This window comes from Stenella coeruleoalba, assembly GCF_951394435.1.
Source record: "Stenella coeruleoalba genome assembly, chromosome: 3".
NCBI lineage: Eukaryota > Metazoa > Chordata > Mammalia > Artiodactyla > Delphinidae > Stenella > Stenella coeruleoalba.
In genome coordinates, this window is record NC_137148.1 from 162,200,438 (window position 1) to 162,222,148 (window position 21,711).

General features: G+C 55.7%; 2 protein-coding genes across 2 annotated transcripts; both read left to right on the forward strand.

Annotated features, from left to right (window-relative positions):
* Positions 1-202: 202 nt before the first annotated feature.
* RPL18A (ribosomal protein L18a) lies at positions 203-3,643 on the forward strand. Its single transcript, XM_079917544.1, has 5 exons — positions 203-298; positions 1,643-1,822; positions 2,423-2,552; positions 3,204-3,313; positions 3,486-3,643. The coding sequence occupies exons 1-5, from the start codon at positions 281-283 to the stop codon at positions 3,576-3,578; spliced, it is 531 nt and encodes a 176-aa protein (XP_079773670.1). The 5' UTR covers positions 203-280; the 3' UTR covers positions 3,579-3,643.
* A 5,400-nt stretch (positions 3,644-9,043) lies between these two features.
* Positions 9,044-19,946, forward strand: SLC5A5 (solute carrier family 5 member 5; the record flags this gene model as incomplete). The annotated part of the gene is made up of 15 exons (XM_079917869.1): positions 9,044-9,400; positions 10,291-10,356; positions 10,720-10,771; positions 10,954-11,021; positions 11,939-12,093; positions 12,527-12,667; positions 12,750-12,879; positions 13,728-13,816; positions 14,537-14,649; positions 14,724-14,794; positions 15,231-15,317; positions 15,383-15,576; positions 17,682-17,806; positions 18,560-18,675; positions 19,782-19,946. 15 exons carry the CDS (start codon positions 9,044-9,046, stop codon positions 19,944-19,946), a joined length of 1,929 nt encoding a protein of 642 aa, XP_079773995.1.
* Between the last annotated feature and the right edge of the window lie 1,765 nt (positions 19,947-21,711).

A 21,711-nucleotide genomic window follows, 5' to 3' on the forward strand; every position in this document is an offset into this window, starting at 1 on the left:
ATGCGCGCGCGCCGACGCTCCCTTACGTCGCGTTTGAACAGGAGTGCTAATCTCCCCCGGTCTTGGGAGTTGTAGTCTCGCCGCAAACGGAGGCCGGGCTGCGAGAGTTTGGTGGATCTGGAGCCAATGAAGAAGCAGATCTTATTGAGCTCGGGGCCGACGAGCCAATGGGTTCGCGGCATCGAATGGGAGGGACTTCCGTCCACGAAGTCGAGATGAGCGGCTGCGCGAGGCCGGTCACTTCCTTTTCGAGGGTGGCGGCGAGCGTGTATAGGGCGCTATGAAGGCCTCGGGCACGGTAAGACAATCGCGGTGGGGCAGGGAGTCGGGAAGCGCGAAGCGGACCGAATCGTGGGCCACGGGAGGAGGCATGGGGCACGCGGGAAGTGCTTGTTCCGGCTAGGTCCCGCGCGCCGCCGTCCCCAGTTGCAGCCAACATGGCGGCCACTGCGGGAGCCGCGTGGGGAGGCCGGTGCATGGCCCTGGCCGGCTCGGGGATCGGGGAGGCCGAGTCTCCTTTCCAGGGGAAGGGACAAGTTGCACGGCGTGGAAACACGCGCCGCGGGACCTCATCGAGCTTCCGAGCCTCAGTTTCCTCGTCAGCAAAGTGGACAGGGTGGTGGGAGGGCGGGGTGGGGGGGGGAGGGCAATAGAATTCTGTTTCTCCTGGCATGACTGTGAGAGAAATAGAAAAAATTTATTTTAAGTTCGAGCTGACATGGAGAGTGCGAGCCTTATCGCTGTGGAGAGTACTGGGCAAAATCAGAGGGTGTTAATAGCACAGAGATGGAAGAGTAGGCCCTGAGGAGAAACAGTATGGGTGGGTCATTTTCAGCTTTCCAGCCCCAGTTTCCACACTGGAAAAGGGACCGACCGCATCGGTATCCCTTCCTGAATGGGTGGTCCGGGAGGCCGATGAGTCAGGTTGACAGAAGTAGGCACCGAGTTTGTGAGGTTTGGAGTTATTTTCTATTGATATTAGTAAAATGGTGACGGGTCATCTTATGGAGATGGTTCCTTTCTAATATAGCACAGGATTTGGACCTGGCAGACATCTTCACTTTTTGCATCTGTGTAAACAGGGAGCTTACACGTGGGAGTCCAAACCCCTTGGACAGCAGCTGGGAAAACTGAGGCAGCTGCAAGTCATGACAGCAGAGCAGGGAGCCCAGAGCTGGGCAGGGAACTGGATTCTTGTCCTGGTTCTGCCTGGAGTTGGCTGTGAGATCCCAGGGTGGTTACTGTCTCTGGGGTCTGGAATGAAAGAGGATCTTGGCAAGTTAACTGTGAGCTGCAGAGATGTTCTGGAGGAAGGAGACAGCTTGACTGTTCCAGGCCAGCCCATAGAAAGGGAGAGGAAGGGAGCGGTTGCGACGCTCACCCAGCTTTCCTGAGCCAGGGCCAAGGGCACACAGGCACCTTGGTTAATCCTCCCCACTCTCGCTCCCTTTTATGTGGAAGGTTCAGACAGTGGCATGACCCACAGTCAGCCAGATTTCGCACGGAGGCCCTGGGGTGGGACTTGCCCTTCTCCGTCCCCTCATCCAGTTGTCAACGGGCTTGGGAAGGGGAGCAGAGTGAGTCTCCACAGTTACCTCTGGGCTTTGGGTGCCGGCCCCACCTCACCCCCGTTCTCTTTCAGCTTCGAGAATACAAGGTGGTGGGGCGCTGCCTGCCGACCCCCAAGTGCCGCACGCCACCCCTCTATCGCATGCGGATCTTTGCGCCTAACCATGTTGTTGCCAAGTCCCGCTTCTGGTACTTTGTATCTCAGCTGAAGAAGATGAAGAAGTCTTTAGGGGAAATTGTCTACTGTGGACAGGTATGGGGTGTTTGAGGCTGGGTGGGATCCGGAGAGGATTTACACCCTCCCATGGGGCATCTGTCACCCCACAGAGTTAGCAGACTTTACAAACTCTGGCCTGTTCCCTTGTGCTCTTCAGGCCCTAGGTTGGGATGGAATAGGTGGCTCGGTGCCCTTTTCCTAATGAGAAAGCCCAAGGCCCAGGGAAGGCCTGCTGGGATCCCTTGGTTGAGGCTGGGCCTCATCTGTAAAGGGGGGGGGGGAGATGCTGGACTCTGCACTGTGAGGCTGCGTTGGGCAGCAGATGGTTTTTGGCCAGATGGTCCCAGGAGAGTTGTGTTGAGGGGTGGTCTGGAGCTGTGTCGGTCCCCATGGGGGAAGCATCTCGGCCTGGACTGCTCTCCACCCGTGCTGTTGCCATGGGAATTCCCCTTGCACAGCACATTTCCCCTCAGATGTCTGAAGGTGCGGGGACTGGGAAACAGGCAAGAGAGGCCTGGGGGCTGGGCTGTCCTTTGGAGCGGCAGGGTGGGGCGGGAGCAGAGGTTCAGGGATGGGGGGGGTCTGATTGAAGCTCACTTGCTGCTCTCGCCTCAGCTGGTCTCCTCTGTTTGGCAGGTGTTCGAAAAATCTCCCCTGCGGGTGAAGAACTTCGGCATCTGGCTGCGCTATGACTCCCGCAGTGGCACCCACAACATGTACCGGGAGTACCGGGACCTGACCACAGCCGGCGCTGTCACCCAGTGCTGTAAGCCACCGGGTCCCTCCTTTAGGCTCACAGGGCAGGCACTTGCGGCTCAGTCTGGCATCCTTCCTGCCAGACTGAGGCAGGACAAACGCAAGAGCTTCCTTGGGGGCAGGCGGGAGTCCCAGGGATGGTGACGGGAGGCACAGGAGGTGTTGCTTTGGGGGCAGGAGGAGTGGAGAGGATGCCCCAAGCACACCTTTTTCTGGAACCTTGGCAGCAAGGAGACTTAGGAGATTGGAGGGAGGGTACTCGAGTCGTTCCTGAGCTGGTTCAGTCGCCCACCACCAACTGCATCTGGAACCTCCTTCTTGAGGTTTGAGGTCAGCCCCTTGTGTAGAGGCAACTGCTGCTCAGAACCTAATCCAGCCCCTGTCCAGTGTTGGGACCTGCCATTCGCAGCCCCAGGTGCTCCCAGGGTGGGTCACCTACCAGGACCAGAGCCCAAGCACCTAAACCCAAGAACTGCTGTTTCTTGTAACAGCAGTTTAAACAGAGGTGCTAACAGCAAGTGGATCTTGTCGCCTTTGGGGGCCTGCAGCCATGCCCCTCAAAGTGAATTTGGAGGTTCTACACACTCGGTAGCCAGTACCTGCTGGGACCAGGTGCTGTGGCCACTTGTTCCCCAAGTGCCCCCATTCCTGATCCTTGTAGACCGAGACATGGGCGCCCGGCACCGTGCCCGGGCCCACTCGATCCAGATCATGAAGGTGGAGGAGATCGCAGCCAGCAAGTGCCGCCGGCCAGCAGTCAAGCAGTTCCACGTGAGTGCCCTCGGGGCCCTGCTGGGCAGGCAGCTCCTCCAGACTTGGGAGATGCAGTAAAGCACCGGGTTTGACGCAGGAGCCCAGTGGGGGTGGCCACACCTCAGTGGTCCCTGGGAGACAAGGTTAAGAGCCTCCCCACAACCCCCTTGCCTGCCTTTTCTTATTACAGGACTCCAAGATCAAATTCCCACTGCCCCACCGGGTCCTCCGTCGCCAGCACAAGCCACGCTTCACCACCAAGAGGCCCAACACCTTCTTTTAGATGCAGGACCTCCCTGTCCCCAGGTCTGCCCAAATAAAACTCGCTGGGAAAACCGGGCGCTCAGATACAGTTGTTTTCTTTGCACACCCTGCAGAACTCAAAAGGGTGCAGCCAAGCTGTGAGTGCTCTGGGAGGAGTCCTCTCCTCGAGTAGGACCCTGACATTGGGTTTTCCAGAAGGGGAGCTCTAGGAATGGCCAGCCCCTGCCCCCCTCAGCTCTCTCGGTGCCAGCAGGCAGCTCTGTGCTGTGAGCTTCGGGGTATGCTGTATGGCCACAGGTTTGGCCCCCAGATCTTTCTTACCTGCCTTGTTAGACACAGTTCTCAGCTCTGTGCCTCCCCCCGCCGCCCCCCATTTCTGTGGTGGTGAGATGACAGCTGCACCCTGGGGGAGATCAGGTTGATGGGGTTGGTTTCATTCTGTGTGTGGCCTTCCCCACCCAGCCTACAACCCTGGTCAGGATCCTCACAGCAGGCACAAGGGGGCGTCCAAGAGGGTCATGAGCCTGCTGTGCTAGCTTGTTTCCCCTTCGCCAGCTGGAGGCCCCTTGAATGAAGCTGTCCTAATCCTGCCCAAGGAGGTCAAGGTTTCACAGTGGGCATCTGTCTCCTGGAATTCCAGGCATGAAGCTAATCCTACCCTGGCCTGAGCTCCTCAGCCAGGAGGCTGAGGCACAGCTAAGCGCTCAGATGTTGGGAACATCTGTCCTTGGTGTGTCACCCTGGGCAACCCTGGCCCTTTGAACCTTGAGTGTCCTCTTCAGAAGGTCTGGACACTGACCCGATCTGCTCAGTTGACAGGCCTTAGGGAGTCACTACTCTGCAGGCGGTGGGTACACAGGTCAACGAGGACCTGCCTTGTGTTCCAGAGGGCCGTCGATTGGGAAGAAGCTGAGGCACAGAGAGGTAGTTGAGGGGGCGGGGAGAGCAACCAGTCCTGGAGGGTGGTCCTGGATAGGGGCACAGTCTCCCCTTCCCCACCTGTGGCGGTGGGGCTAGTTGGCAGGATGATCCTGGGTGGTTTCCAGAAAACCAGCTCACTTCAGACCCCACCTGTTCTTGGAGAGGTGCCCGAGGCAGGGCTCAGGCACAGCCAGCCATTCTCATGGGAAAGACAGGCCCTGGGTCCTTGCTGGCTGCTTTTCCTGTTCCGACACCGGTGCTTCTTTCCCACCTCCCGGGCCTTTGCACTTGCTGAGCGCTGTGCCTAGACTACTCTCCACAGATCATCACTGCCTCACTGAAGACTGTAAACCATTGGGTTTCTGTCCCCCACCAGACTGAGTCTGAGAGGGCAGGGGCCATGTGTGTCACTGCGTCACCAGGAGGAGTTAAGTAAGTCTGAGAAGAGTGGTGATGACCTGTATCTGCACCACGTGGGGTAAAGTCCTGGGTCTGGCAATGCTGGGTCAAATTTTTGATGTTAACTCTGCCAAAATGTCTTCCACGGATGTACCAGTTCATTCTCAACAGCACTTAATAAGAAGGGGTCATGTTTTCCTCCAGCCTTGCCCACAACTTGGGTTAGCAAGCCGGTGGCTGGAAAAAACCACATCTTAGGATTTGAATTTGCTTTTCCTTATGCGAAAGCCTTCTGCCCTGATACAAAAGTCGTTTATATGAAAGAAAAAAATCTTACGAAGTTGAACCACTTTTTAAAAGCTCTGGCATCGTTATTCCGTGGCAGTCAGGTGGTTAGGACTCCGCACTTTCACCTCTGGGACCCGGGTTCAGTCCCTGGTCGGGGAACTAAGATCCTGCAAGCCATGTGGTGTGCACCCACCCCACCCCCTGAAAAAAAAGCTCAGGTATGTGGGGCAAAAGCCTGAAAAAAATCTACATATGTTGCAAATACTTTTTTCCTCAGGGTACTTTCCGATGTTTAAGGTGTATTTTGGGCGGCCAGGCCAAGTTTTTCTTTATGTTTCCCTAGTTGATTTCATTAACCCTGTGCTTTCTGGCAGAAATTCCTAAATATTCCTTCTCTCCTTCCTCAGTAAGAAGAATCTCCATATCTAGATGGTACCCAGAAGTTTCGCAGCCTCCTTTTAACCTAGGGATGGGCATGTGACACTAGCAGTAGTGAGGTGTGCCATTTCCAGGAACTACCATCTGGCTAGAATATAGGCACAATGGCTGGTACTCCAGCAGCTGTTTTTACCCTGGGTCTGCATGACTAGAACATGAGAAGTAAACACCTTTGTAGGCTTTCCAAAGCTGGCTGGAGGTGAGGACCGCTGAGCTGAACCCTCAATCTCCAGTGGGAGTTGAGATGCCAGGACCAACCAGCGCAAAGGCCCAGAGCTAGGAGGAAGTGGGCCCATCCATGTGTGGTCTGTGAGGCAGGACTGGCCACTTGGATCACTGACTCCTCTCTGTGGTCAGCTGGGGCCCAGGAACAGGTCCTTGCCCGGACTCACCCGGCCAGCCCAAGGATGGGCAAGAATCTGGAACCCGAGAGGCCTGGTGGACCCCTCCCTCCTCAGGTGCTGAGACACTCCCAGGGCTTGTCAAGGTGCTGGCTGTCACAGACTGGTCAGAGCTGGGAGCCCTGGGGAAGAGCCACCCATCCCTGACCCACCCTGCACCTCACTCCTGTGTCAGGACCAAGGGCAGGTGCCAGGGCAAGACGGTGGGGGTGGGGGTGGCAGGAGACCTGTAGTAGATCCTGACGCCCAGAGACTCTGAGAATCGTAGGATCAGAATCCTTAGGACTTGGAATCAGAGAATCTCACAATGACAATGACCATGACAGCCACCAGTGGTAATAAAGGTTTGCTTTTACTGAGTGCAGGGTTAGATGTTCAAGGACAGATACCCAGCAGGTCAAGCTAGGGCTAGAGTAGCTCGTGACCTCTCGTCTCCGCCCCTTGCCCTGTCACCAGGGAGACGTGGGAACGCTGGAACCCAGGCAGCAGGCAGGAGTGGGGGCAGCAGACACGCACCCAGCACCCCGACATTCCTGCCCCTTTTGCTTAGACTGCTGCTGCTGGGCCTTCAGGGATCGCCCTGCTCCTCTCCCCCCATCGACAGGGGGTCCTGGGGTCCTGCCTGCCCTCCTCCCATTCCATGAGGAATCACACAGTCGGGGAAGGTGTGACTGCTTCCCCTCCCTAATCCCTGCCCTCCTCCATACTTTCTCCTCTACCACGCCCCCTGCAGGGCCTCCAACTCTGGGCCTCCCGTGCAGGAAGTCCAGAACATGTCCTGAACCCACCCATTTCTCCCCACCCCTCAATCGCCGCCTTGGACATGGTGGGCTTTTCAGAACCTAGAACTCTCGTTAGGTCCCTCATTTGCTCCAGACTCTTTAATGGCGGCCCGCCCCCACTGACCAGCGCCCTCAGAATAAAACCCAGAACCCTCGCCAAGGCTCAAGGTCCACTGCGTCCCTCCCTGTCCTGCTCCTTCCCACCTCAGGGCCCTCCCCCCAGCTCTCTCGAAGCCTGGCTCATTCTCTGCCTGCAGGGCCCCTCCCTGAGACCCCACATTAAGTGGCCCCCCAGGCTGTCTCCATCTTTGACCTTGCTTCACTCTTGTCATCTATTAGCTTCTGAAATGGGTATTCATCTGCTGGCTTGGTCAGAGCCATGAGGCCGTGAGCGGGGTGGGTCCACCTGGATCCTGTTGTGTCCCCAGTGTCCTGTTCCTAGAACCTCCCTGGGGAGATACGACAGGTTTTGCCTGAGTTTGCATCAATTTGCATATATTTGCATTCGCTTGCTTGGCCCTGTGGGAATCCTGGATTTCCCCTTTCCCACCAGGTTTTCCAGGAGGATGCAGCGGGGGAGTAGAAGGAGGAGGAATTCGGTGTCCTCCCCATCCTCCTGGCACAGGTGAAAGGTGCACACCAGCAGGCAGCAGATGCAGGGAAGAGCAGGCTGGCTCTGCACCCTTGCGCGGAGAGAGTGAGAAGACGGTCCTGGGCGAAACATGAGGATGCCTGGGGGACGCTGGACCCAGCTTGGGTGACGTGTGTAGGCCAGAAGAGGCCACCAGGGGGCGGCAGAGGCTGGGGAGGGTTCCAGTGCGCTAGCATGAAACCGGGCAAATTCTTAGATCCCTCTCGCTTATGGAGGAGGGAACCCAGCTTTTGGAGGTCGAACTAGGACATGAACCCAGAGGTCAGAGCCTCCAGATGACAGTGTCTGAGTTTCTTGATGACATGACCCTAGACAAGGGACTTCCCCTTCCCCTGTACCTCTGGTCTCCTCATTTGTGCGATAGGGACATGCCAGACACTATTTCCCCAGGTAGTCCTGTCTCCATTTATTCAGGTTCATGGCCACAGACGATCCGTCCCCCGTGACCTCCATTATACACTTAATGTCTGGCACAGCGTAGACACTCAGTGCATGTTTGGTGAAGGAACCAATGAATGGACAAAGAAATGAATGAATGAGGTACTTACTCTGTGCCAGGCTTTTGTTATGCAGGTTCAATTTACTCCTCTGAGGCAAGGGCTATTTTACCCCCATTTACAGATGGGGAAACTGAGGCCCAGAGAGAAGCAAAGACTTCCTCAAATATGTATGCATTCAGGACTTGAATGCCTCCCACTCAACTTAGCCTGAGAGTGGGGTTTGGTTCTAGAGAAAGGGAGTGGGTCACGGTGCCAGTTGGGGGCGGTGTTTCAAGCACAGCAAACTTTCCTTATGGGACCCTGCAACCTTGAAAGTAAACCCCACTCCTGTGGGTGAGTGAGCTCCCCGTAGCTCAAGGTGCAAAAAGCACAGTGGCGATTTGAATGGTGCAGCCACTGCTCCAGGCTGTGTGGCCTTGGGTGAGTGACATGCCATCTCAGAACCTCAGTTTCCCCACCTGTCAAAGGGAGGCATTAATAGCTTATGGTCAGCGGAAAGTGCCACACGAAGCAAGCGGGGGGCATTTGGGAGCCTCCCCAGCTCCGCCACCCCACTCCCCCCAGCAGCCACCTACGTGTCCTGTCCCGGCTTATCCGATCGAATCCAGGGAGGAAAGGGTGCGGGTCCTGCCCGCCCCCACGTCTGGGGGCGGAGTTTTGCTGACCCGGGAGCCCAATAAATCCACAGCCCGCCACCGCGAGCTGCCCCTTTGAGCCCCACCGAGACCTCCTGCAGTCAGCGCTGAGCACAGGTCCCAGGGAGACGGACGGACGTCTGGGTGGTGGACGCACAGCTGCACCGGGCAATCGGACCGAGTGGGAGGCCAGGTGGACGGACAGACAGACGGTGGAGACAGACACGAAGACGAAGAGGAGGGACAGGGAGACAGGCGACCGCAGCAAGGAGCCACAGATTCCTTGCCCAGGGAGCCCCGGCCCGCGGGGGACCAAAGGGGACAGGCTTGCCGTGTAGCTGCCGAGGCCGAGCATCCTCCCACCTCTGCGCAGTCCTGCCTCCTCTGCCACTGCCAACTTCCCTGACCCGAGACACGCGGGGTGGCTGGAAGGGCGGAGGACACGCCTGGTCCCCTCACCCACACCTCATGGCCGCCGTCGAGGCAGGGGCGCGGGCCACGTTCGGAGCCTGGGACTACGGGGTCTTCGCTCTCATGCTGCTGGTGTCCACCGGCATCGGGCTATGGGTCGGGCTAGCCCGGGGCGGGCAGCGCAGCGCCGAGGATTTCTTCACCGGGGGCCGGCGCCTGACTGCCTTGCCCGTTGGCCTCTCGCTGGCCGCCAGCTTCATGTCGGCGGTACAGGTGCTGGGCGTGCCGGCCGAGGCCTACCGCTACGGCCTCAAGTTCCTCTGGATGTGCCTGGGACAGCTGCTCAACTCTCTGCTCACTGCCCTGCTCTTCCTGCCGGTCTTCTACCGCCTGGGCCTCACCAGCACCTACCAGGTACCAGGCAGAGGCCCGGCAGCGTCAGGACCTGCCTGGCTGGGAACGCAGGGTCGCGGCGGGGGAGATCCTGAGGATTTGAACTGCTGTGCAGGGGGCCGCAGGGGGCTGCAGGGGGCCGCAGGCGGGCTCCTTAGTGCTTTAATGTGGGGGCCCCCCGGGCGGACAGGTGGCGAGGGCTCTGGGAAGAAGCCCCAGGCACTGGGGCCAGGGGCAGGAAGGAGGTAGACGAGCCGGCGTCCGGATTCCCTTTGGTGGAAACCCGGTCAGGGCGTGGCCAGGCTCGGCCAGGAGCGCACTCACGTGCGCACAGGCACACACTTGCAACCCACATGCCTGGGCTTGCGTACACCCGAGTGTTCGCCGGGCGGCGGGCTCAGGATTCGAAATCCGACATCCCCGCCTCCTCCTACCTTCGGCAAGGGGTTGCCTATCTGCTCGGGTTTCCCAAACGTCAAACTGGTCTAATTACAGGACCTCGCTCCAGGGCAGTGAGCAAAGTGATTAAAATCTTGACCAGTGTACGGTAGGCAGCCTGCTACAGGCACTGTCTGTATCTTGCCAAAGTTGACTCAGAGAGGCGGCAGCCCCGGGGGACGATCAGACATGAATGGGAGTGGGTGGGGCTGATGTGTACACACTTGATGGCTCAGTCCTCCTGGGCACGCGCCATGTGGACAGGCGCGGGGATGGCGCGTGTGCGCAGGTGTGTGCAGGTAGGTCGGAGTGTGTGCTCCGGGCGGGAGCCCCCGTGGGCAAGAGTGAGGAGAGCGCAGTTGCCCTCCCGAGGGCGGGCAGAAGCCAAGAGGGCGAGTGAAGGACCCCAGACGCGTCGGACCCCTGGGTAAGGCCAGTCCAAGTGACCATGAGCCCTCGGCTCCTCCTTGCAGTATCTGGAGCTGCGCTTCAGCCGCGCTGTGCGGCTCTGCGGGACCCTGCAGTACCTGGTAGCTACAGTGAGTGGCCTCGGCCCCGCCCTCGCCCCCAGGTTCCAGCTCGGGTCAAATCTTGGTCGGTCCCGCCCAGAGCCCTCTTCCTTCCCTCACGACCCCGCCCCAACCCCGCAAAGCCTTGCCTAGGCCCCGCCCACAATCCTTATGGCCCCGCCCCCAAGAGGCTTCGTCTATAATACAAGTTTGGCCCACAGGCCTCTCGCATACGCGCTACCCGAGCCTGCCGCGACCCTACATGGCCCTGCCCATCTGCCCCCAGTCACGTACCCCAACCACCCTTCTCCCCCTATCTCCTAATGCCTTCTTAACCCAGGAGCCCCCCAATCCCCCCGCCCCTACTCACCTGCCCCTGCCCTCTACCTGCAGATGCTGTACACCGGCATCGTGATCTACGCCCCCGCGCTCATCCTGAACCAAGGTTTGACTCGGGGGAGGGTGACGAGGAGGGGACAAAAGCTCAGAGACTGGACCAGGGGAAGGAAGGGGCAGCCCTAGGAGAGACTTGGGAGGGAAGTATCCTCCTGGAGAGAAGAGGGCCCAAGAGAGTGGAGGCCAAGTTTACACCCTGCACAGCGGCCTAATGGGAGGGTCTCCTTGCAGTGACAGGGCTGGACATCTGGGCATCGCTCCTGTCTACCGGAGTCATCTGCACCTTCTACACTACTGTGGTGAATGTCCCCCTACCCCCACCCGACGTGGGGCTCCATGTCCACTGAGTGGGAGAGACTGTGGGCAGGCCCATCCACTCCCTACCTTCCCTTCCTCCGGAGGAAGCCTGTGTCCCAACTGGGCCTACTTCCTCATCTTTATTATGAAAGGTGATTTGAAAGGTTTATTGCTGAAAGTCCAAGGACAATCTAGCTTCAGGCATGGGTGGATCCAGGGGCTACAACAGAGTCCTCTGGGTCCCTCTCCCATCTCTAGGGACCTCATTAGCTCCAGGCTTCCATCCCTTTTGGCTTCCTTCCAGCAGCAAGTGAGTTCCAATTTCAGGATGGGCTGGCTGAAGTCCCTGAAGGGTTCTGTTTGGCTGGCTCTGGTATTCTGTGAAGGATGAGCCATTCACAGATGTTTGGGTAGCTAGGATGTTCTGATTGGCTATTCCTGGAGCTGGGAGCAGGGTTAGCTTCACCCAAGTGACCTGGGTGGGGGAAGGGGCTTCTCCAAAGGAAAATCCAGGGGCTGCCAAGACAAAAACATGAAGAACATGCCAAAGACATGAAGGCTGGATGGGTAAAAACAACAGCTAATAACAACAGTAGTACTAATAATGATAATAATGGTGGCAGCCATCACTCACTGAACACTTGTATGTGCCAGATGCTCTTCCAAATATTTTTCTTATAGTAACTAATTTAGTTCACAATGATACCCTGAGGAAGGTACTGTTATTACCCCCATTTTACAGATAAGGAAACCGAGGCAGAGAGGGGTATTGGTCCCAGCCACTGCTGGAGGCCAGGCCAGGTTGGCCCCAGCCAGGTCCGCCACCTGACTCCTTCTCCCTCCTACCTCTGCCCTGTCCTGTAGGCCCCAGACAGATTCCCATCTGACACCCCGTCTCCCTCTCTGTCACATCTTGCAGGGCGGCATGAAGGCTGTGATCTGGACCGACGTGTTTCAGGTCTTAGTGATGCTGAGTGGTTTCTGGGTTGTCCTGGCTCGCGGAACTATGCTCGTGGGTGGACCTGGGCAAGTACTTGAGCTTGCCAAGAACCACTCCAGGATCAACCTGATGGAGTAAGTGAAAACATAAAGGGGGATACTGCCAAACGATGGAGCTGACATCTGTCTGCCCTGAGAGAAGCCAGCCAACGCCTCCTGCTCCAGGAAGCCCTCCTTGCTCCCCTCCCGAGACTCCCCACGGACAGAACCCTGGCTCCCCCTCTCTGTACTCCCACCGCCCCCATCCCTCCATCTGGCCCAGACTTGTGCACCACCCCACCCCCTAGCCCAGACTGGGGACTGCAGGCTCTCTGAGCTCCCAGCTGAACATAGAAAAAATGTTTTCTGAATGCATACGTGGATGATTCAAACTCCTAGTCACACTTCAGAACCTACCCCAAATATCCCTTTAAGGCCCATAAGGTGCAGAATGGCTATCCGGGGCACTTTGGGAGGGTGAAGTCAGTGTGGCATCCCCACATGGCTGACTGTCCCTGCCCTCATCCAGCTTTGACCTGGACCCAAGGAGCCGCTACACATTCTGGACTTTTGTTGTCGGTGGCACATTGGTATGGCTTTCAATGTATGGTGTGAACCAAGCGCAGGTGCAGCGCTACATGGCCTGTCGCACGGAGGAACAGGCCAAGCTGTGAGTATTTGGGAGGGGCAAAGTGGATATACTTCGGGGACGTGCTGCTCCCCTCCCCTTCTGAGACCACCTCTCCCCCCAGGGCCGTGCTCGTCAACCAACTGGGCCTGTTCCTGATCGTGTCCAGTGCTGCTTTCTGTGGCATCATCATGTTCACGTTCTACCTTGACTGTGACCCTCTCCTGGCAGGGCGTATCTCTGCCCCAGACCAGGTGAGTCTGGTCCAGGCTCCTAGGCCACTTCTATCTACCCACCCCCACTGTGAACCTCTGGATGAGTCTCTGCGGGTGAGAGTGGAAAAGTAGAGACAGCCTGTGCAAAGGTCCAGAGGCAGGAAAGAGCTCAGCTCACAGGAGGATCTGGGAGGTGATGGGAAGCCATGGGAGGGAGTAGGGGAGGGGCATTTCAGACTCCCTGAAGGCTATCAAGGAGGAGATGGGACCATGGTCCATCATGAAATGATGACATTAACCATAATGACCCTCTCTCATGTCCCAAGTGTCTACTCTGTGTCTTATGCTGTTCCCTTCACAAGCAGTTAATTTCCCATCAAATCTTTCAACATGTGATGAGGCCAAGGTTGCCATGGCCCTTGACTTACAGATGAGGAAACTGAGGCAGGAGGTCGTGGGTAGAGCAATTGCCTGAGGTCCACAGGCAAGTCAGGGGCAGCACCAGGGCCAAGACCTAGACCTGCACACCCTGGCGGGATCTCTGACCCTGGGGTTCAGAGCTGGCAGAGGCTGCAAGACCATCCCATCAGATCCTCCTCTGGGGTCAGATCCTGGACTGTCTGACTGTGTAACCTCAAGCAAGGTGTGTACCTCTTTGGTCTCACTGGCTCCATCAGTAAAGTGGGGATGACACAGGACCTTGCCTCACTCAGGTCCCAGGGCTCTTTGCATGGTATCGCAAAGTCGATCAACAAACACACACACGCTAAGTGCCCACTGTGAGCCTGGTCTGTACAGGGTGCTGGGGACGTGCAGTGTAAGGACAGACAGAAGCCCCTGCCCTTGGGGAGCTGCTGTCCTGGAGGTTGACCCCCGACTCCCCCCAGTACATGCCCTTGATGGTGCTGGACATCTTCGTGGACCTGCCTGGAGTCCCTGGGCTCTTTCTGGCCTGTGCCTACAGTGGCACCCTCAGGTGAGTGGTACAGCTTGCTCACTTGGCCACATCTGAGCCTGTGGGTCCTCCTTGTCTCTACCAGCCACTCCCCTGTGAGATGGAATGTTCTGGGCATGTCCATCATTTACTGCTCAGTCCCCATCAGGTGGGCTCTGGCAAAGGGCACACCCTGGGCATCAGGACCCCAGCTCCAGAGTCTTTACCGTCTTAGTCCCCGGCAGGGCCACACGAGACTCCTTTCCCTTCTTTCTGTCCTCCATCCCCCAAACAAATGTTTGATAAGCACCTATGTGGCAGGCACTGCTGTTCTAAATACTGGGGCACAGCCATGGCCAAGCGGTCCCCCACTCTTGCCCTCAGGGGCCTCACACTCTGGTAGTTTCAAATCTTCTACAACTTGTGGCCTGCTCCTGCTGTGACCAGAGTTCCATGAGACTGCTCTCTGCACCCCATTATCGCTCTGTAATGAGAACTTGTGTCATTTGTGTCCTTGGTCATGGGTGTCCTTGCTCCTGCGAGGGTGTCTCAGGTCTATGGGGGAGTGTGGAGATGTGGACATCTCCACTCCTGAGGAATTCTGTCGCCCCTGCCTCTGCCCTCAGGCTGGCTGGGGGTCCTGGCAGGCCAGATAGTGTGGGCAGCTGGGGGCCTCCCCTAGCAGATAGGCCCCAGGGTGTGTGTGGCCAATCCCTTGATGTGGCCTGAGGACACCCCTCTCCCCTCCCGTGTACCCGCCAGCACTGCATCCACCAGCATCAATGCCATGGCTGCTGTCACTGTGGAGGACCTCATCAAACCTCGGCTGCCGAGTCTGACCCCCCGGAGACTTGTCATCATCTCCAAGGGGCTGTGTGAGTTGGGGGGACCCGGGTGGGGGGCCAGGGCAGCCTCTCCCCGCTGACAGTGCCATCCCCATCCACTACAGCGCTCATCTACGGCTCGGCCTGTCTCACTGTGGCAGCTCTGTCCTCCCTGCTGGGGGGCGGCGTTCTCGAGGTGAGCCCCGCTCCCCACCCTGCCCTAATCTCCCCAAGAGGTGAGGCAACATCCACGTTGAAATGAGGCTCCGAGAAGGTTACACATGTCAGCGGCAGAACTGAGTTCTGACTGATGCCACAGGCAGGGTACTTCCTGCAGCCACCTGGCCAAAAGCGGGGGGGGCGGGGGAGCGGGGGCAGCTAGGAGCGGGAATGGTGGCCTGGGGGCAAGAAGGGCCTCCTTCTGGCCTGGAGGTGGAACCAAGTTTGTCAAGAGAGAGAATCAGCATCTTTGGGAGAGAGGCAGGCACAAGGAGTCGCCTCCCCTTTAGGGCACAGAGGAGTCTCAAGGTCCACAGTAGAATTCCCCAGGTCTTCCTTTCCCAGCGGGTAAACTGAGGACAGGAAAGGTGGGAGAGCTCTGCTCTCAGTCTCAACCCCACCCACTCTCCCAGGGCTCCTTCACCATCATGGGAGTCATCAGCGGCCCCCTCCTAGGAGCTTTCATCCTGGGAATGTTCCTCCCCGCCTGCAATACGCTGGTGAGTGGGGGTGAGCGAGGTGAGGGGCTGGGAGTACCCTCCACTGACACTGGGTCCCCCATCAGGGCGTCCTGTCCGGGCTGGCGGTGGGCTTGGCGCTGTCGCTGTGGGTGGCCGTGGGTGCCACTCTGTACCCGCCTAGCGCGCAGTCCATGGGGGTCCTGCCTTCATCGGCCGCCGGCTGTGCTGTGCCCTCGGCCAACGCCTCTGGCATCCTAGACCCGATTCTCGCCGCCAACGCCTCCAGCAGGGCCTCCAGGTGAGCGAGCTGGTGTGAGCGGGAGGCGTGGCCAGGGAGGGATCCTGGCCCGATTGAGAGGAGGAGCGGGGAGCAGGAAGAAGTGAGGGAAGGGCATTTCCAGCAGAGGGGAAAGAAAGTGCAAAGGCTCTGAGACCAGGGTTCAGTTTATTTATTTACTTACTTATTTATTTTGGCTGCGTTGGGTCTTCATTGCTGCGGGCAGGCTTTCTCTAGTTGCGGCGAGCGGGGGCTACTCTTCGTTGTGGTGCGCGGGCTTCTCATCGCGGTGGCTTCTCTTGTTGCGGAGCACGGGCTCTAGGTGCGCGGGCTTCAGCAGTTGTGGCTCGCGGGCTTAGTTGCTCCGCGGCATGTGGGATCTTCCCGGACCAGGCATCGAACCCGTGTCCCCTGCACTGGCAGGCGGATTCTTAACCACTGCGCCACCGGGGAAGTCCCCCAGGGTTCACTTTAGTGCATTCCAACTATGGTGAGGTTGGGGTGGATTTAATGCGAGGAGTAAGGATAGGAGAAGAGGTCCAGCCAGAGGAATCTGATTCTTTGCTTTCTAAATTGAGATATCATTTACAGACCATAAAATTAGCCGTTTAAAAGTGGCTTTTAGTATATTCCCCAGGTTATACAGTCATCACCACTAACTGAAGCATATTTTCATTACCTCAAAAACAAACAAAACAAAAAAGACCAAAAAATAAAACTCTGTACGCTTTAGCAGTCACTCCCCGTTTCCACCTCCCTGTAGCCCCTGGCAACCACTAATCCAGTTTCTGTCACTGTGGATTTGCCCATTCTGTACATTTCATATGAATGAAATTGTACAACACACGGCCCGTTGTCTCTGGCTTCCTTCACTCCGCATGGTGTTTTTAAGGTTCATCCACATCGTAGCATGTATCAGAGCTTCCTTCCTTTCATGGCTGAGTAATATTTCACTGTGTGGATGGATCAATTTTATTTATCCTTCATCAGTTGTTGGACATTTAGTGATTGTGAACAGTGCTGCTGTGAACATTTGTGTACAAGTATTGGTGTAGACATATGTTTTCATTTCTCTGGATATATACCTAGGAGTGGAATTGCCGGATCATATGGTAATTCTATGTTTAACTTTCTGAGGAGCCACCAGACTGTTTTCCACAGTGACTACATCATTTTACATTCCCTCCAGCAACATATGAGTGTTCCAATTTCTCCACATCCTCTCCGATACTTGTTATTTTCCCCTTTTAAAAATTCTAGCCATCCTACTGGGTATGAAGTGATATCTCATTGTGGTTTTGATTTGTGTTTCCCTAATGACTAAGGATGTTGACCATCTTTTCACATGCTTACTGGCCATATTTATATCTTCTTTGGAGAAATGTCTCCTCAGATCCCTTGCTCATTTTTAAACTGGGCCATTTGTCTTTTCATTGTTGAGTTGTAATTTATATATTCTTTATATCTTTATAATGTTGGATATTAGATCCTTATCAGATGTACGATTTGCAAACATTTTCTCTCATTCTGTGTGTTGTCGTTCATTCTGTTGACAGTATCCTTTGATATACAAAAGTTTTCCATTTTGATGAAGTCCTGTTTATCTATGTTTTCTTTGTTTTGTTTCGTTTGGCTGTGCTACGTGGTTTTTAGGATCTTAGTTCCCTGACCAGGGATTGAACCCACCCCCTCGGCAGTGAAAGCAAGGAGTCCTAACCACTGGACCGCCAGGGAATTCCCTCTATGTTTTCTTTGGCTGCTTGTGCTTTTGGTGTCATATCTAAGAAACTATTGCCAAATCCAAGGTCATAAAGGTTCACAGCTGTTTTCTTCTTAGAGCTTACTTTGGTTTGATTCTGAGGGCAATAGGGATCCATGGAGGGTGATGAGAAGTAGCAGGAGGTGGTCTGAGTTACATTTTAGTAATGCTCCCTCTGCTTGTGTGTACAGAATGCCTGACGGTGTTGGTGGGATAGCAGCAGGGAAGGAGAACTGGCACATGGCCAGATGAGCAATAATGGAGGACTGGGCTGGGTCGTGGGAGTGGAGACGTGGGAGTGGAGACAGGAAGAAGCAAATGGGCTGGGAGTGGATTTTAGACTCATGCTCAACTCTCCCTCCCCCAGCCTCGAAATGGACCCTGATCAACCCACCTTAACTGACAGCTTCTACGCCATTTCCTATCTCTATTATGGTGCCCTGGGCACAGTGAGCACCGTGCTATGTGGAGCTCTCGTCAGCTGCCTGACGGGTAAGGAGGGCGTGTGGCATTCTTAGAAGTCATCCTGTCCATCCCTCTACCTCTAGGACCCACCAGACAGGGAGGGAAGGAAGGATCCTTCTGCCAGCCAAGTGGCCACTGTGTGCTAGCCACATCTACACCCTTTGTGCTGTATCACCTTCAGGACAACCCTCCACCTCGTGGGACTCGTCCTATTTTGCAAAGGCAGAAACAGAGGCATCCCCTATCCACCTCTCTATTCCCTCTTCGCCCACCAAAATTAAGTCTTTGCTAGAGGAAGGCCGGTAGGGCCACGAGACGCTGTCCCTGGTGCTGATATATCTTCTCATCAAGACCTTAGCAACTCTGCGCTCCTCCAGGAATTCTGAATCCCATGGAGAAGTGGAAAGAGATCAAAAGAAATCAACAGAGATAATAGTACCTGTTCTTGCTTCCCGAGTCTCAGACTTCACATTCACCAGGCCTTTATTGAGTCTTTCTCTGTTGGGCAATATTCTAGACGATAGGGACATAGGAGTGAACGGAACCATGTGCCGGACCCTCCTGGCCATCCACTGTTGTTCTATTACAACCCCTCACTGTATAGATGAGACAACTGAAACCCAGAGTGGGGGCAGAGACTTGCCAGTGTCCCCAGTGGGTCACTATCAGATCTCGGATTGGAAACCATCAGAGCTCTCCCTTCCCCTCCCCAGGGCCTGGTCTCCAGTCCCCGCCCCCCACCCCTCGCTAAATAATTCCATTTTCTCTCTGCCCCCTCAGGCCCCACCAAGCGCAGTGCCCTGGGTCCTGGTCTGCTGTGGTGGGACCTCACACGGCAGACGGCATCTGTGGCCCCTAAGGAAGAAGTGGCCACCCTGGATGACAGCTTGATGAAGGTCAGTCTAGGGCTCTGCTCCCGGAGTTGGGGGAGGGGCAGTGAAGTGGCTTCGGGTGCTCTGTGTGTGGCCACAACTCAGGGAAGTGACAGGGTGAGTCAGCATGTTTGTCTTTCTCAACTTCTCCTTACCTCCAGTGGAAAGGCTCAGTTGGGAGCTAATGTGTCTTCAACACTTTCCCCTTTAACAAGCACTGAGCAGAATTCATTTTCATCTTATCTGTTTTTACAATTACTTCCAATCTATGGCAAGTGAAACTGGTTTGTCTTTTGGTGTTGATATAAAGTGTCTCCTGAAAAGAAAATGGCTTAATTCAAAAGTGAGTCAACTTAGGAAAACTCTTACATAAGAAACACCACAGGGAGTAGACCAACCTCGGCCAAAGCCGTGTGGCTGCTATTGGAATGTCCTGAGTTTAAGAAACATTGTCCCTGGGGGGTCTGATCCAGGCCTGCTCTTGCTTTGGAATCCCTGTTTCATTCCCTTATTTATTAAGCACTTGCTGTGTACCCAGACCTGTACTGGCAGGAGCAGAAGAAGGCTAAACCGAGAAAGGAATAGGATCTAAGCAGGTGGTGAATATTAGGAAGAAGATAAAGCAGAATGCTATGATGGGGATAGCCTCTTGGAAGAGGGGACATTAATAGAGTCCAGAATGAGAAGGAGACAGCCATAGGGAAATCTGAGGGAAGGGCATTCTTGGTGGAGGGCACAGCAGGTGCAAAGGGTCTGAGGCCAGAGCAGACTCGACGGTGAGGGCTGGGGAGGGAGGGAATTTGGCTTAAGTGTTTTAAAGCTCCCTCCAGCTGCTGTGGGAAAATATTCTCTGGAAGAACAATAGGCAGAGTCAGAGAGAGGAGGTGGGCAGGCATCCATGGAAGCTCTGATGGCCTGGACTGTAGGTGACACGGGCATGGGGGAGAGAAGTGGATGGAGGTTTTGGAGGCAGAAGGGACAGGACTGACCTATGCACTGGACAAGGGGATATTGTGCAACTCTGCCCAGGTTCTGTCCTCCCAGGCCCTCTGTCCCCAACTGGAGGATATCTGAGCTGACACAGCAGAAGTGGTCTTTATGACAGGGTCTTTCTTCTCTCCTCCCCCCAGGGTGCTGAAGAATTGCCCCCAGGAACCAAGAGGCCTCCTGACTTCCTGCCCACTGACGAGGACCATCTGCTCTTCCTGGGTCAGAAGGAGATGAATGGAGCTGGCTCCAGGACCCCAGGCAGTGAACATGACAAAGGTCTTAACCTGCGAGAGACAGACCTCTGAGGCAGTCAGGGACTGACCGCCTGGGATGGAACCCCAGGGGAGCCAATCCCAGGCCATGAGCCGATGGTCTTGGGCTCCTATTGGCTAGACCACATCATATGCAAATAAGCTCGGGACTGCACGTCCCTACCCTATGGGAAGAGGTGAAGCCCCACCTCCAGAAAGTCATTTCATCCTGCCTCCTCCTTCCAGCTGGACCCAAGTCTTAGATGCTGCACCCCTGCCCACTCCCCCAAAACAAGGCCAGATATTTCTCTACCTACAAAAGTAAGATATTGGAGTCCCCTCTGGACAACATGGGAAATCCCCAGGCCCAACACTGGGGTCTGAGAAAGACCCCAGTTCTTCCCTGGGAATTATCTGAACCTTAGCAATGATTTTGGATGTCCTCAGGCCCAACCCCTTGTGCCCACTTCACAGGTAGGGAAACCAAGGCCTGGAAAGGGGCATTGACTTGGCCAAGGTCACAGAACAAACCAGAGACTCATCGAGAGTTGGACACCAGCTCCTTCATCCCTTCCCTATTTTCCTCCCTTTGGAGGGACAGACGTCACATGGCCTCTGATCTTGTGAGGAGGAGGGAAGGAGAAAGGAAGACTAATGTTTTCAGCCTTCCTTCTGGGCCTGGACACTTTACCCATCTCATCCATTAAGGACCATGAGCCCACTTTACAGAGGAAGAAACTGAGGCTCAGCGATGTTGCCTGAGGTCACACAGTGAGTCGGGTCAGGTCAGGGACAGACCCGGGTGCTGCATGATGCTGAGGCTCCGTTGACGATGTGTTGCTGGTATACAGGCGAGCTCACCAGAGACGCGTCTGACCCTTGGTTGGAGACTTCATCCATGCACATCAAATAAATGGACTCTTGATGTTCTGTCTTCTCTGAAAAATCATTTTGGCTGTCACCCTAGATCTCCTCAGTCAGATGTGAGTGCAAATCTCTTTATCACTATCCCCGAGCCTATGATGAATAAACCTGAGTATTTAAAGCATCAGAGCAAGGTGATCACTCCCATGCTAGGGGGCATTACACTGCCTTCCCAGACACACAGCTTCTCTCCCCTCCTGACTCCCTCCCAAAGGATCCCCTCCTCACTGCCCTTTGTACACTGTCCCTGCACCAGCCCCTGGGGTTTCTGTGACACGGAGAGCTGGCTGTACCCACCTCTGCCCACACTGCCATGGCTCCCACGGCCTCCAGAGAAGCGTCCCCTGCTCACCTAGCACTTGGAGCCCTTATACTAGGTTCAATAAGGTAGCCCCAAAATTCACGTCTACCTGGAAATTCAGAATGTAAGCTTTAAAAATAGGGTCTTGGCAGGTGTACTTGGTCAAGTTAAGATTAGGTCATACTGGGACTTCCCTGGTGGCGCAGTGGTTGAGAATCCGCCTGCCAGTGCAGGGGACACGGGTTCAAGCCCTGGTCCAGGAAGATCCCACATGCCACGGAGCACTACTACAAGCCTGTATGCCACAACTACTGAGCCTGCGCTCTAGTACCCGCGAGCCGCAACTACTGAGCCCAGTGCCACAAGTACTGAAGCCGGCACGCCTAGAGCCTGTGCTCCGCAACAAAGAGAAGCCACCGTAATGAGAAGCCCGCGCACCACAACGAAGAGTAGCCCCCGCTCGCCACAACTAGAGAAAGCCTGCATGCAGCAACGAAGACCCAATGCAGCCAAAAATAAACAAATTATTAAAACTAAAAATTAGGTCATACTGATTAGAATGGGCCCTGAATCTAATGACTGTGTCCTTATTAG

Coding starts and splice junctions, on each gene's coding strand:
- RPL18A (XM_079917544.1), top strand. Junction 2,553..3,203: donor CGGCGCTGTCACCCAGTGCT/GTAAGCCACCGG, acceptor TGATCCTTGTAG/ACCGAGACATGGGCGCCCGG. Junction 3,314..3,485: donor CAGCAGTCAAGCAGTTCCAC/GTGAGTGCCCTC, acceptor TTCTTATTACAG/GACTCCAAGATCAAATTCCC.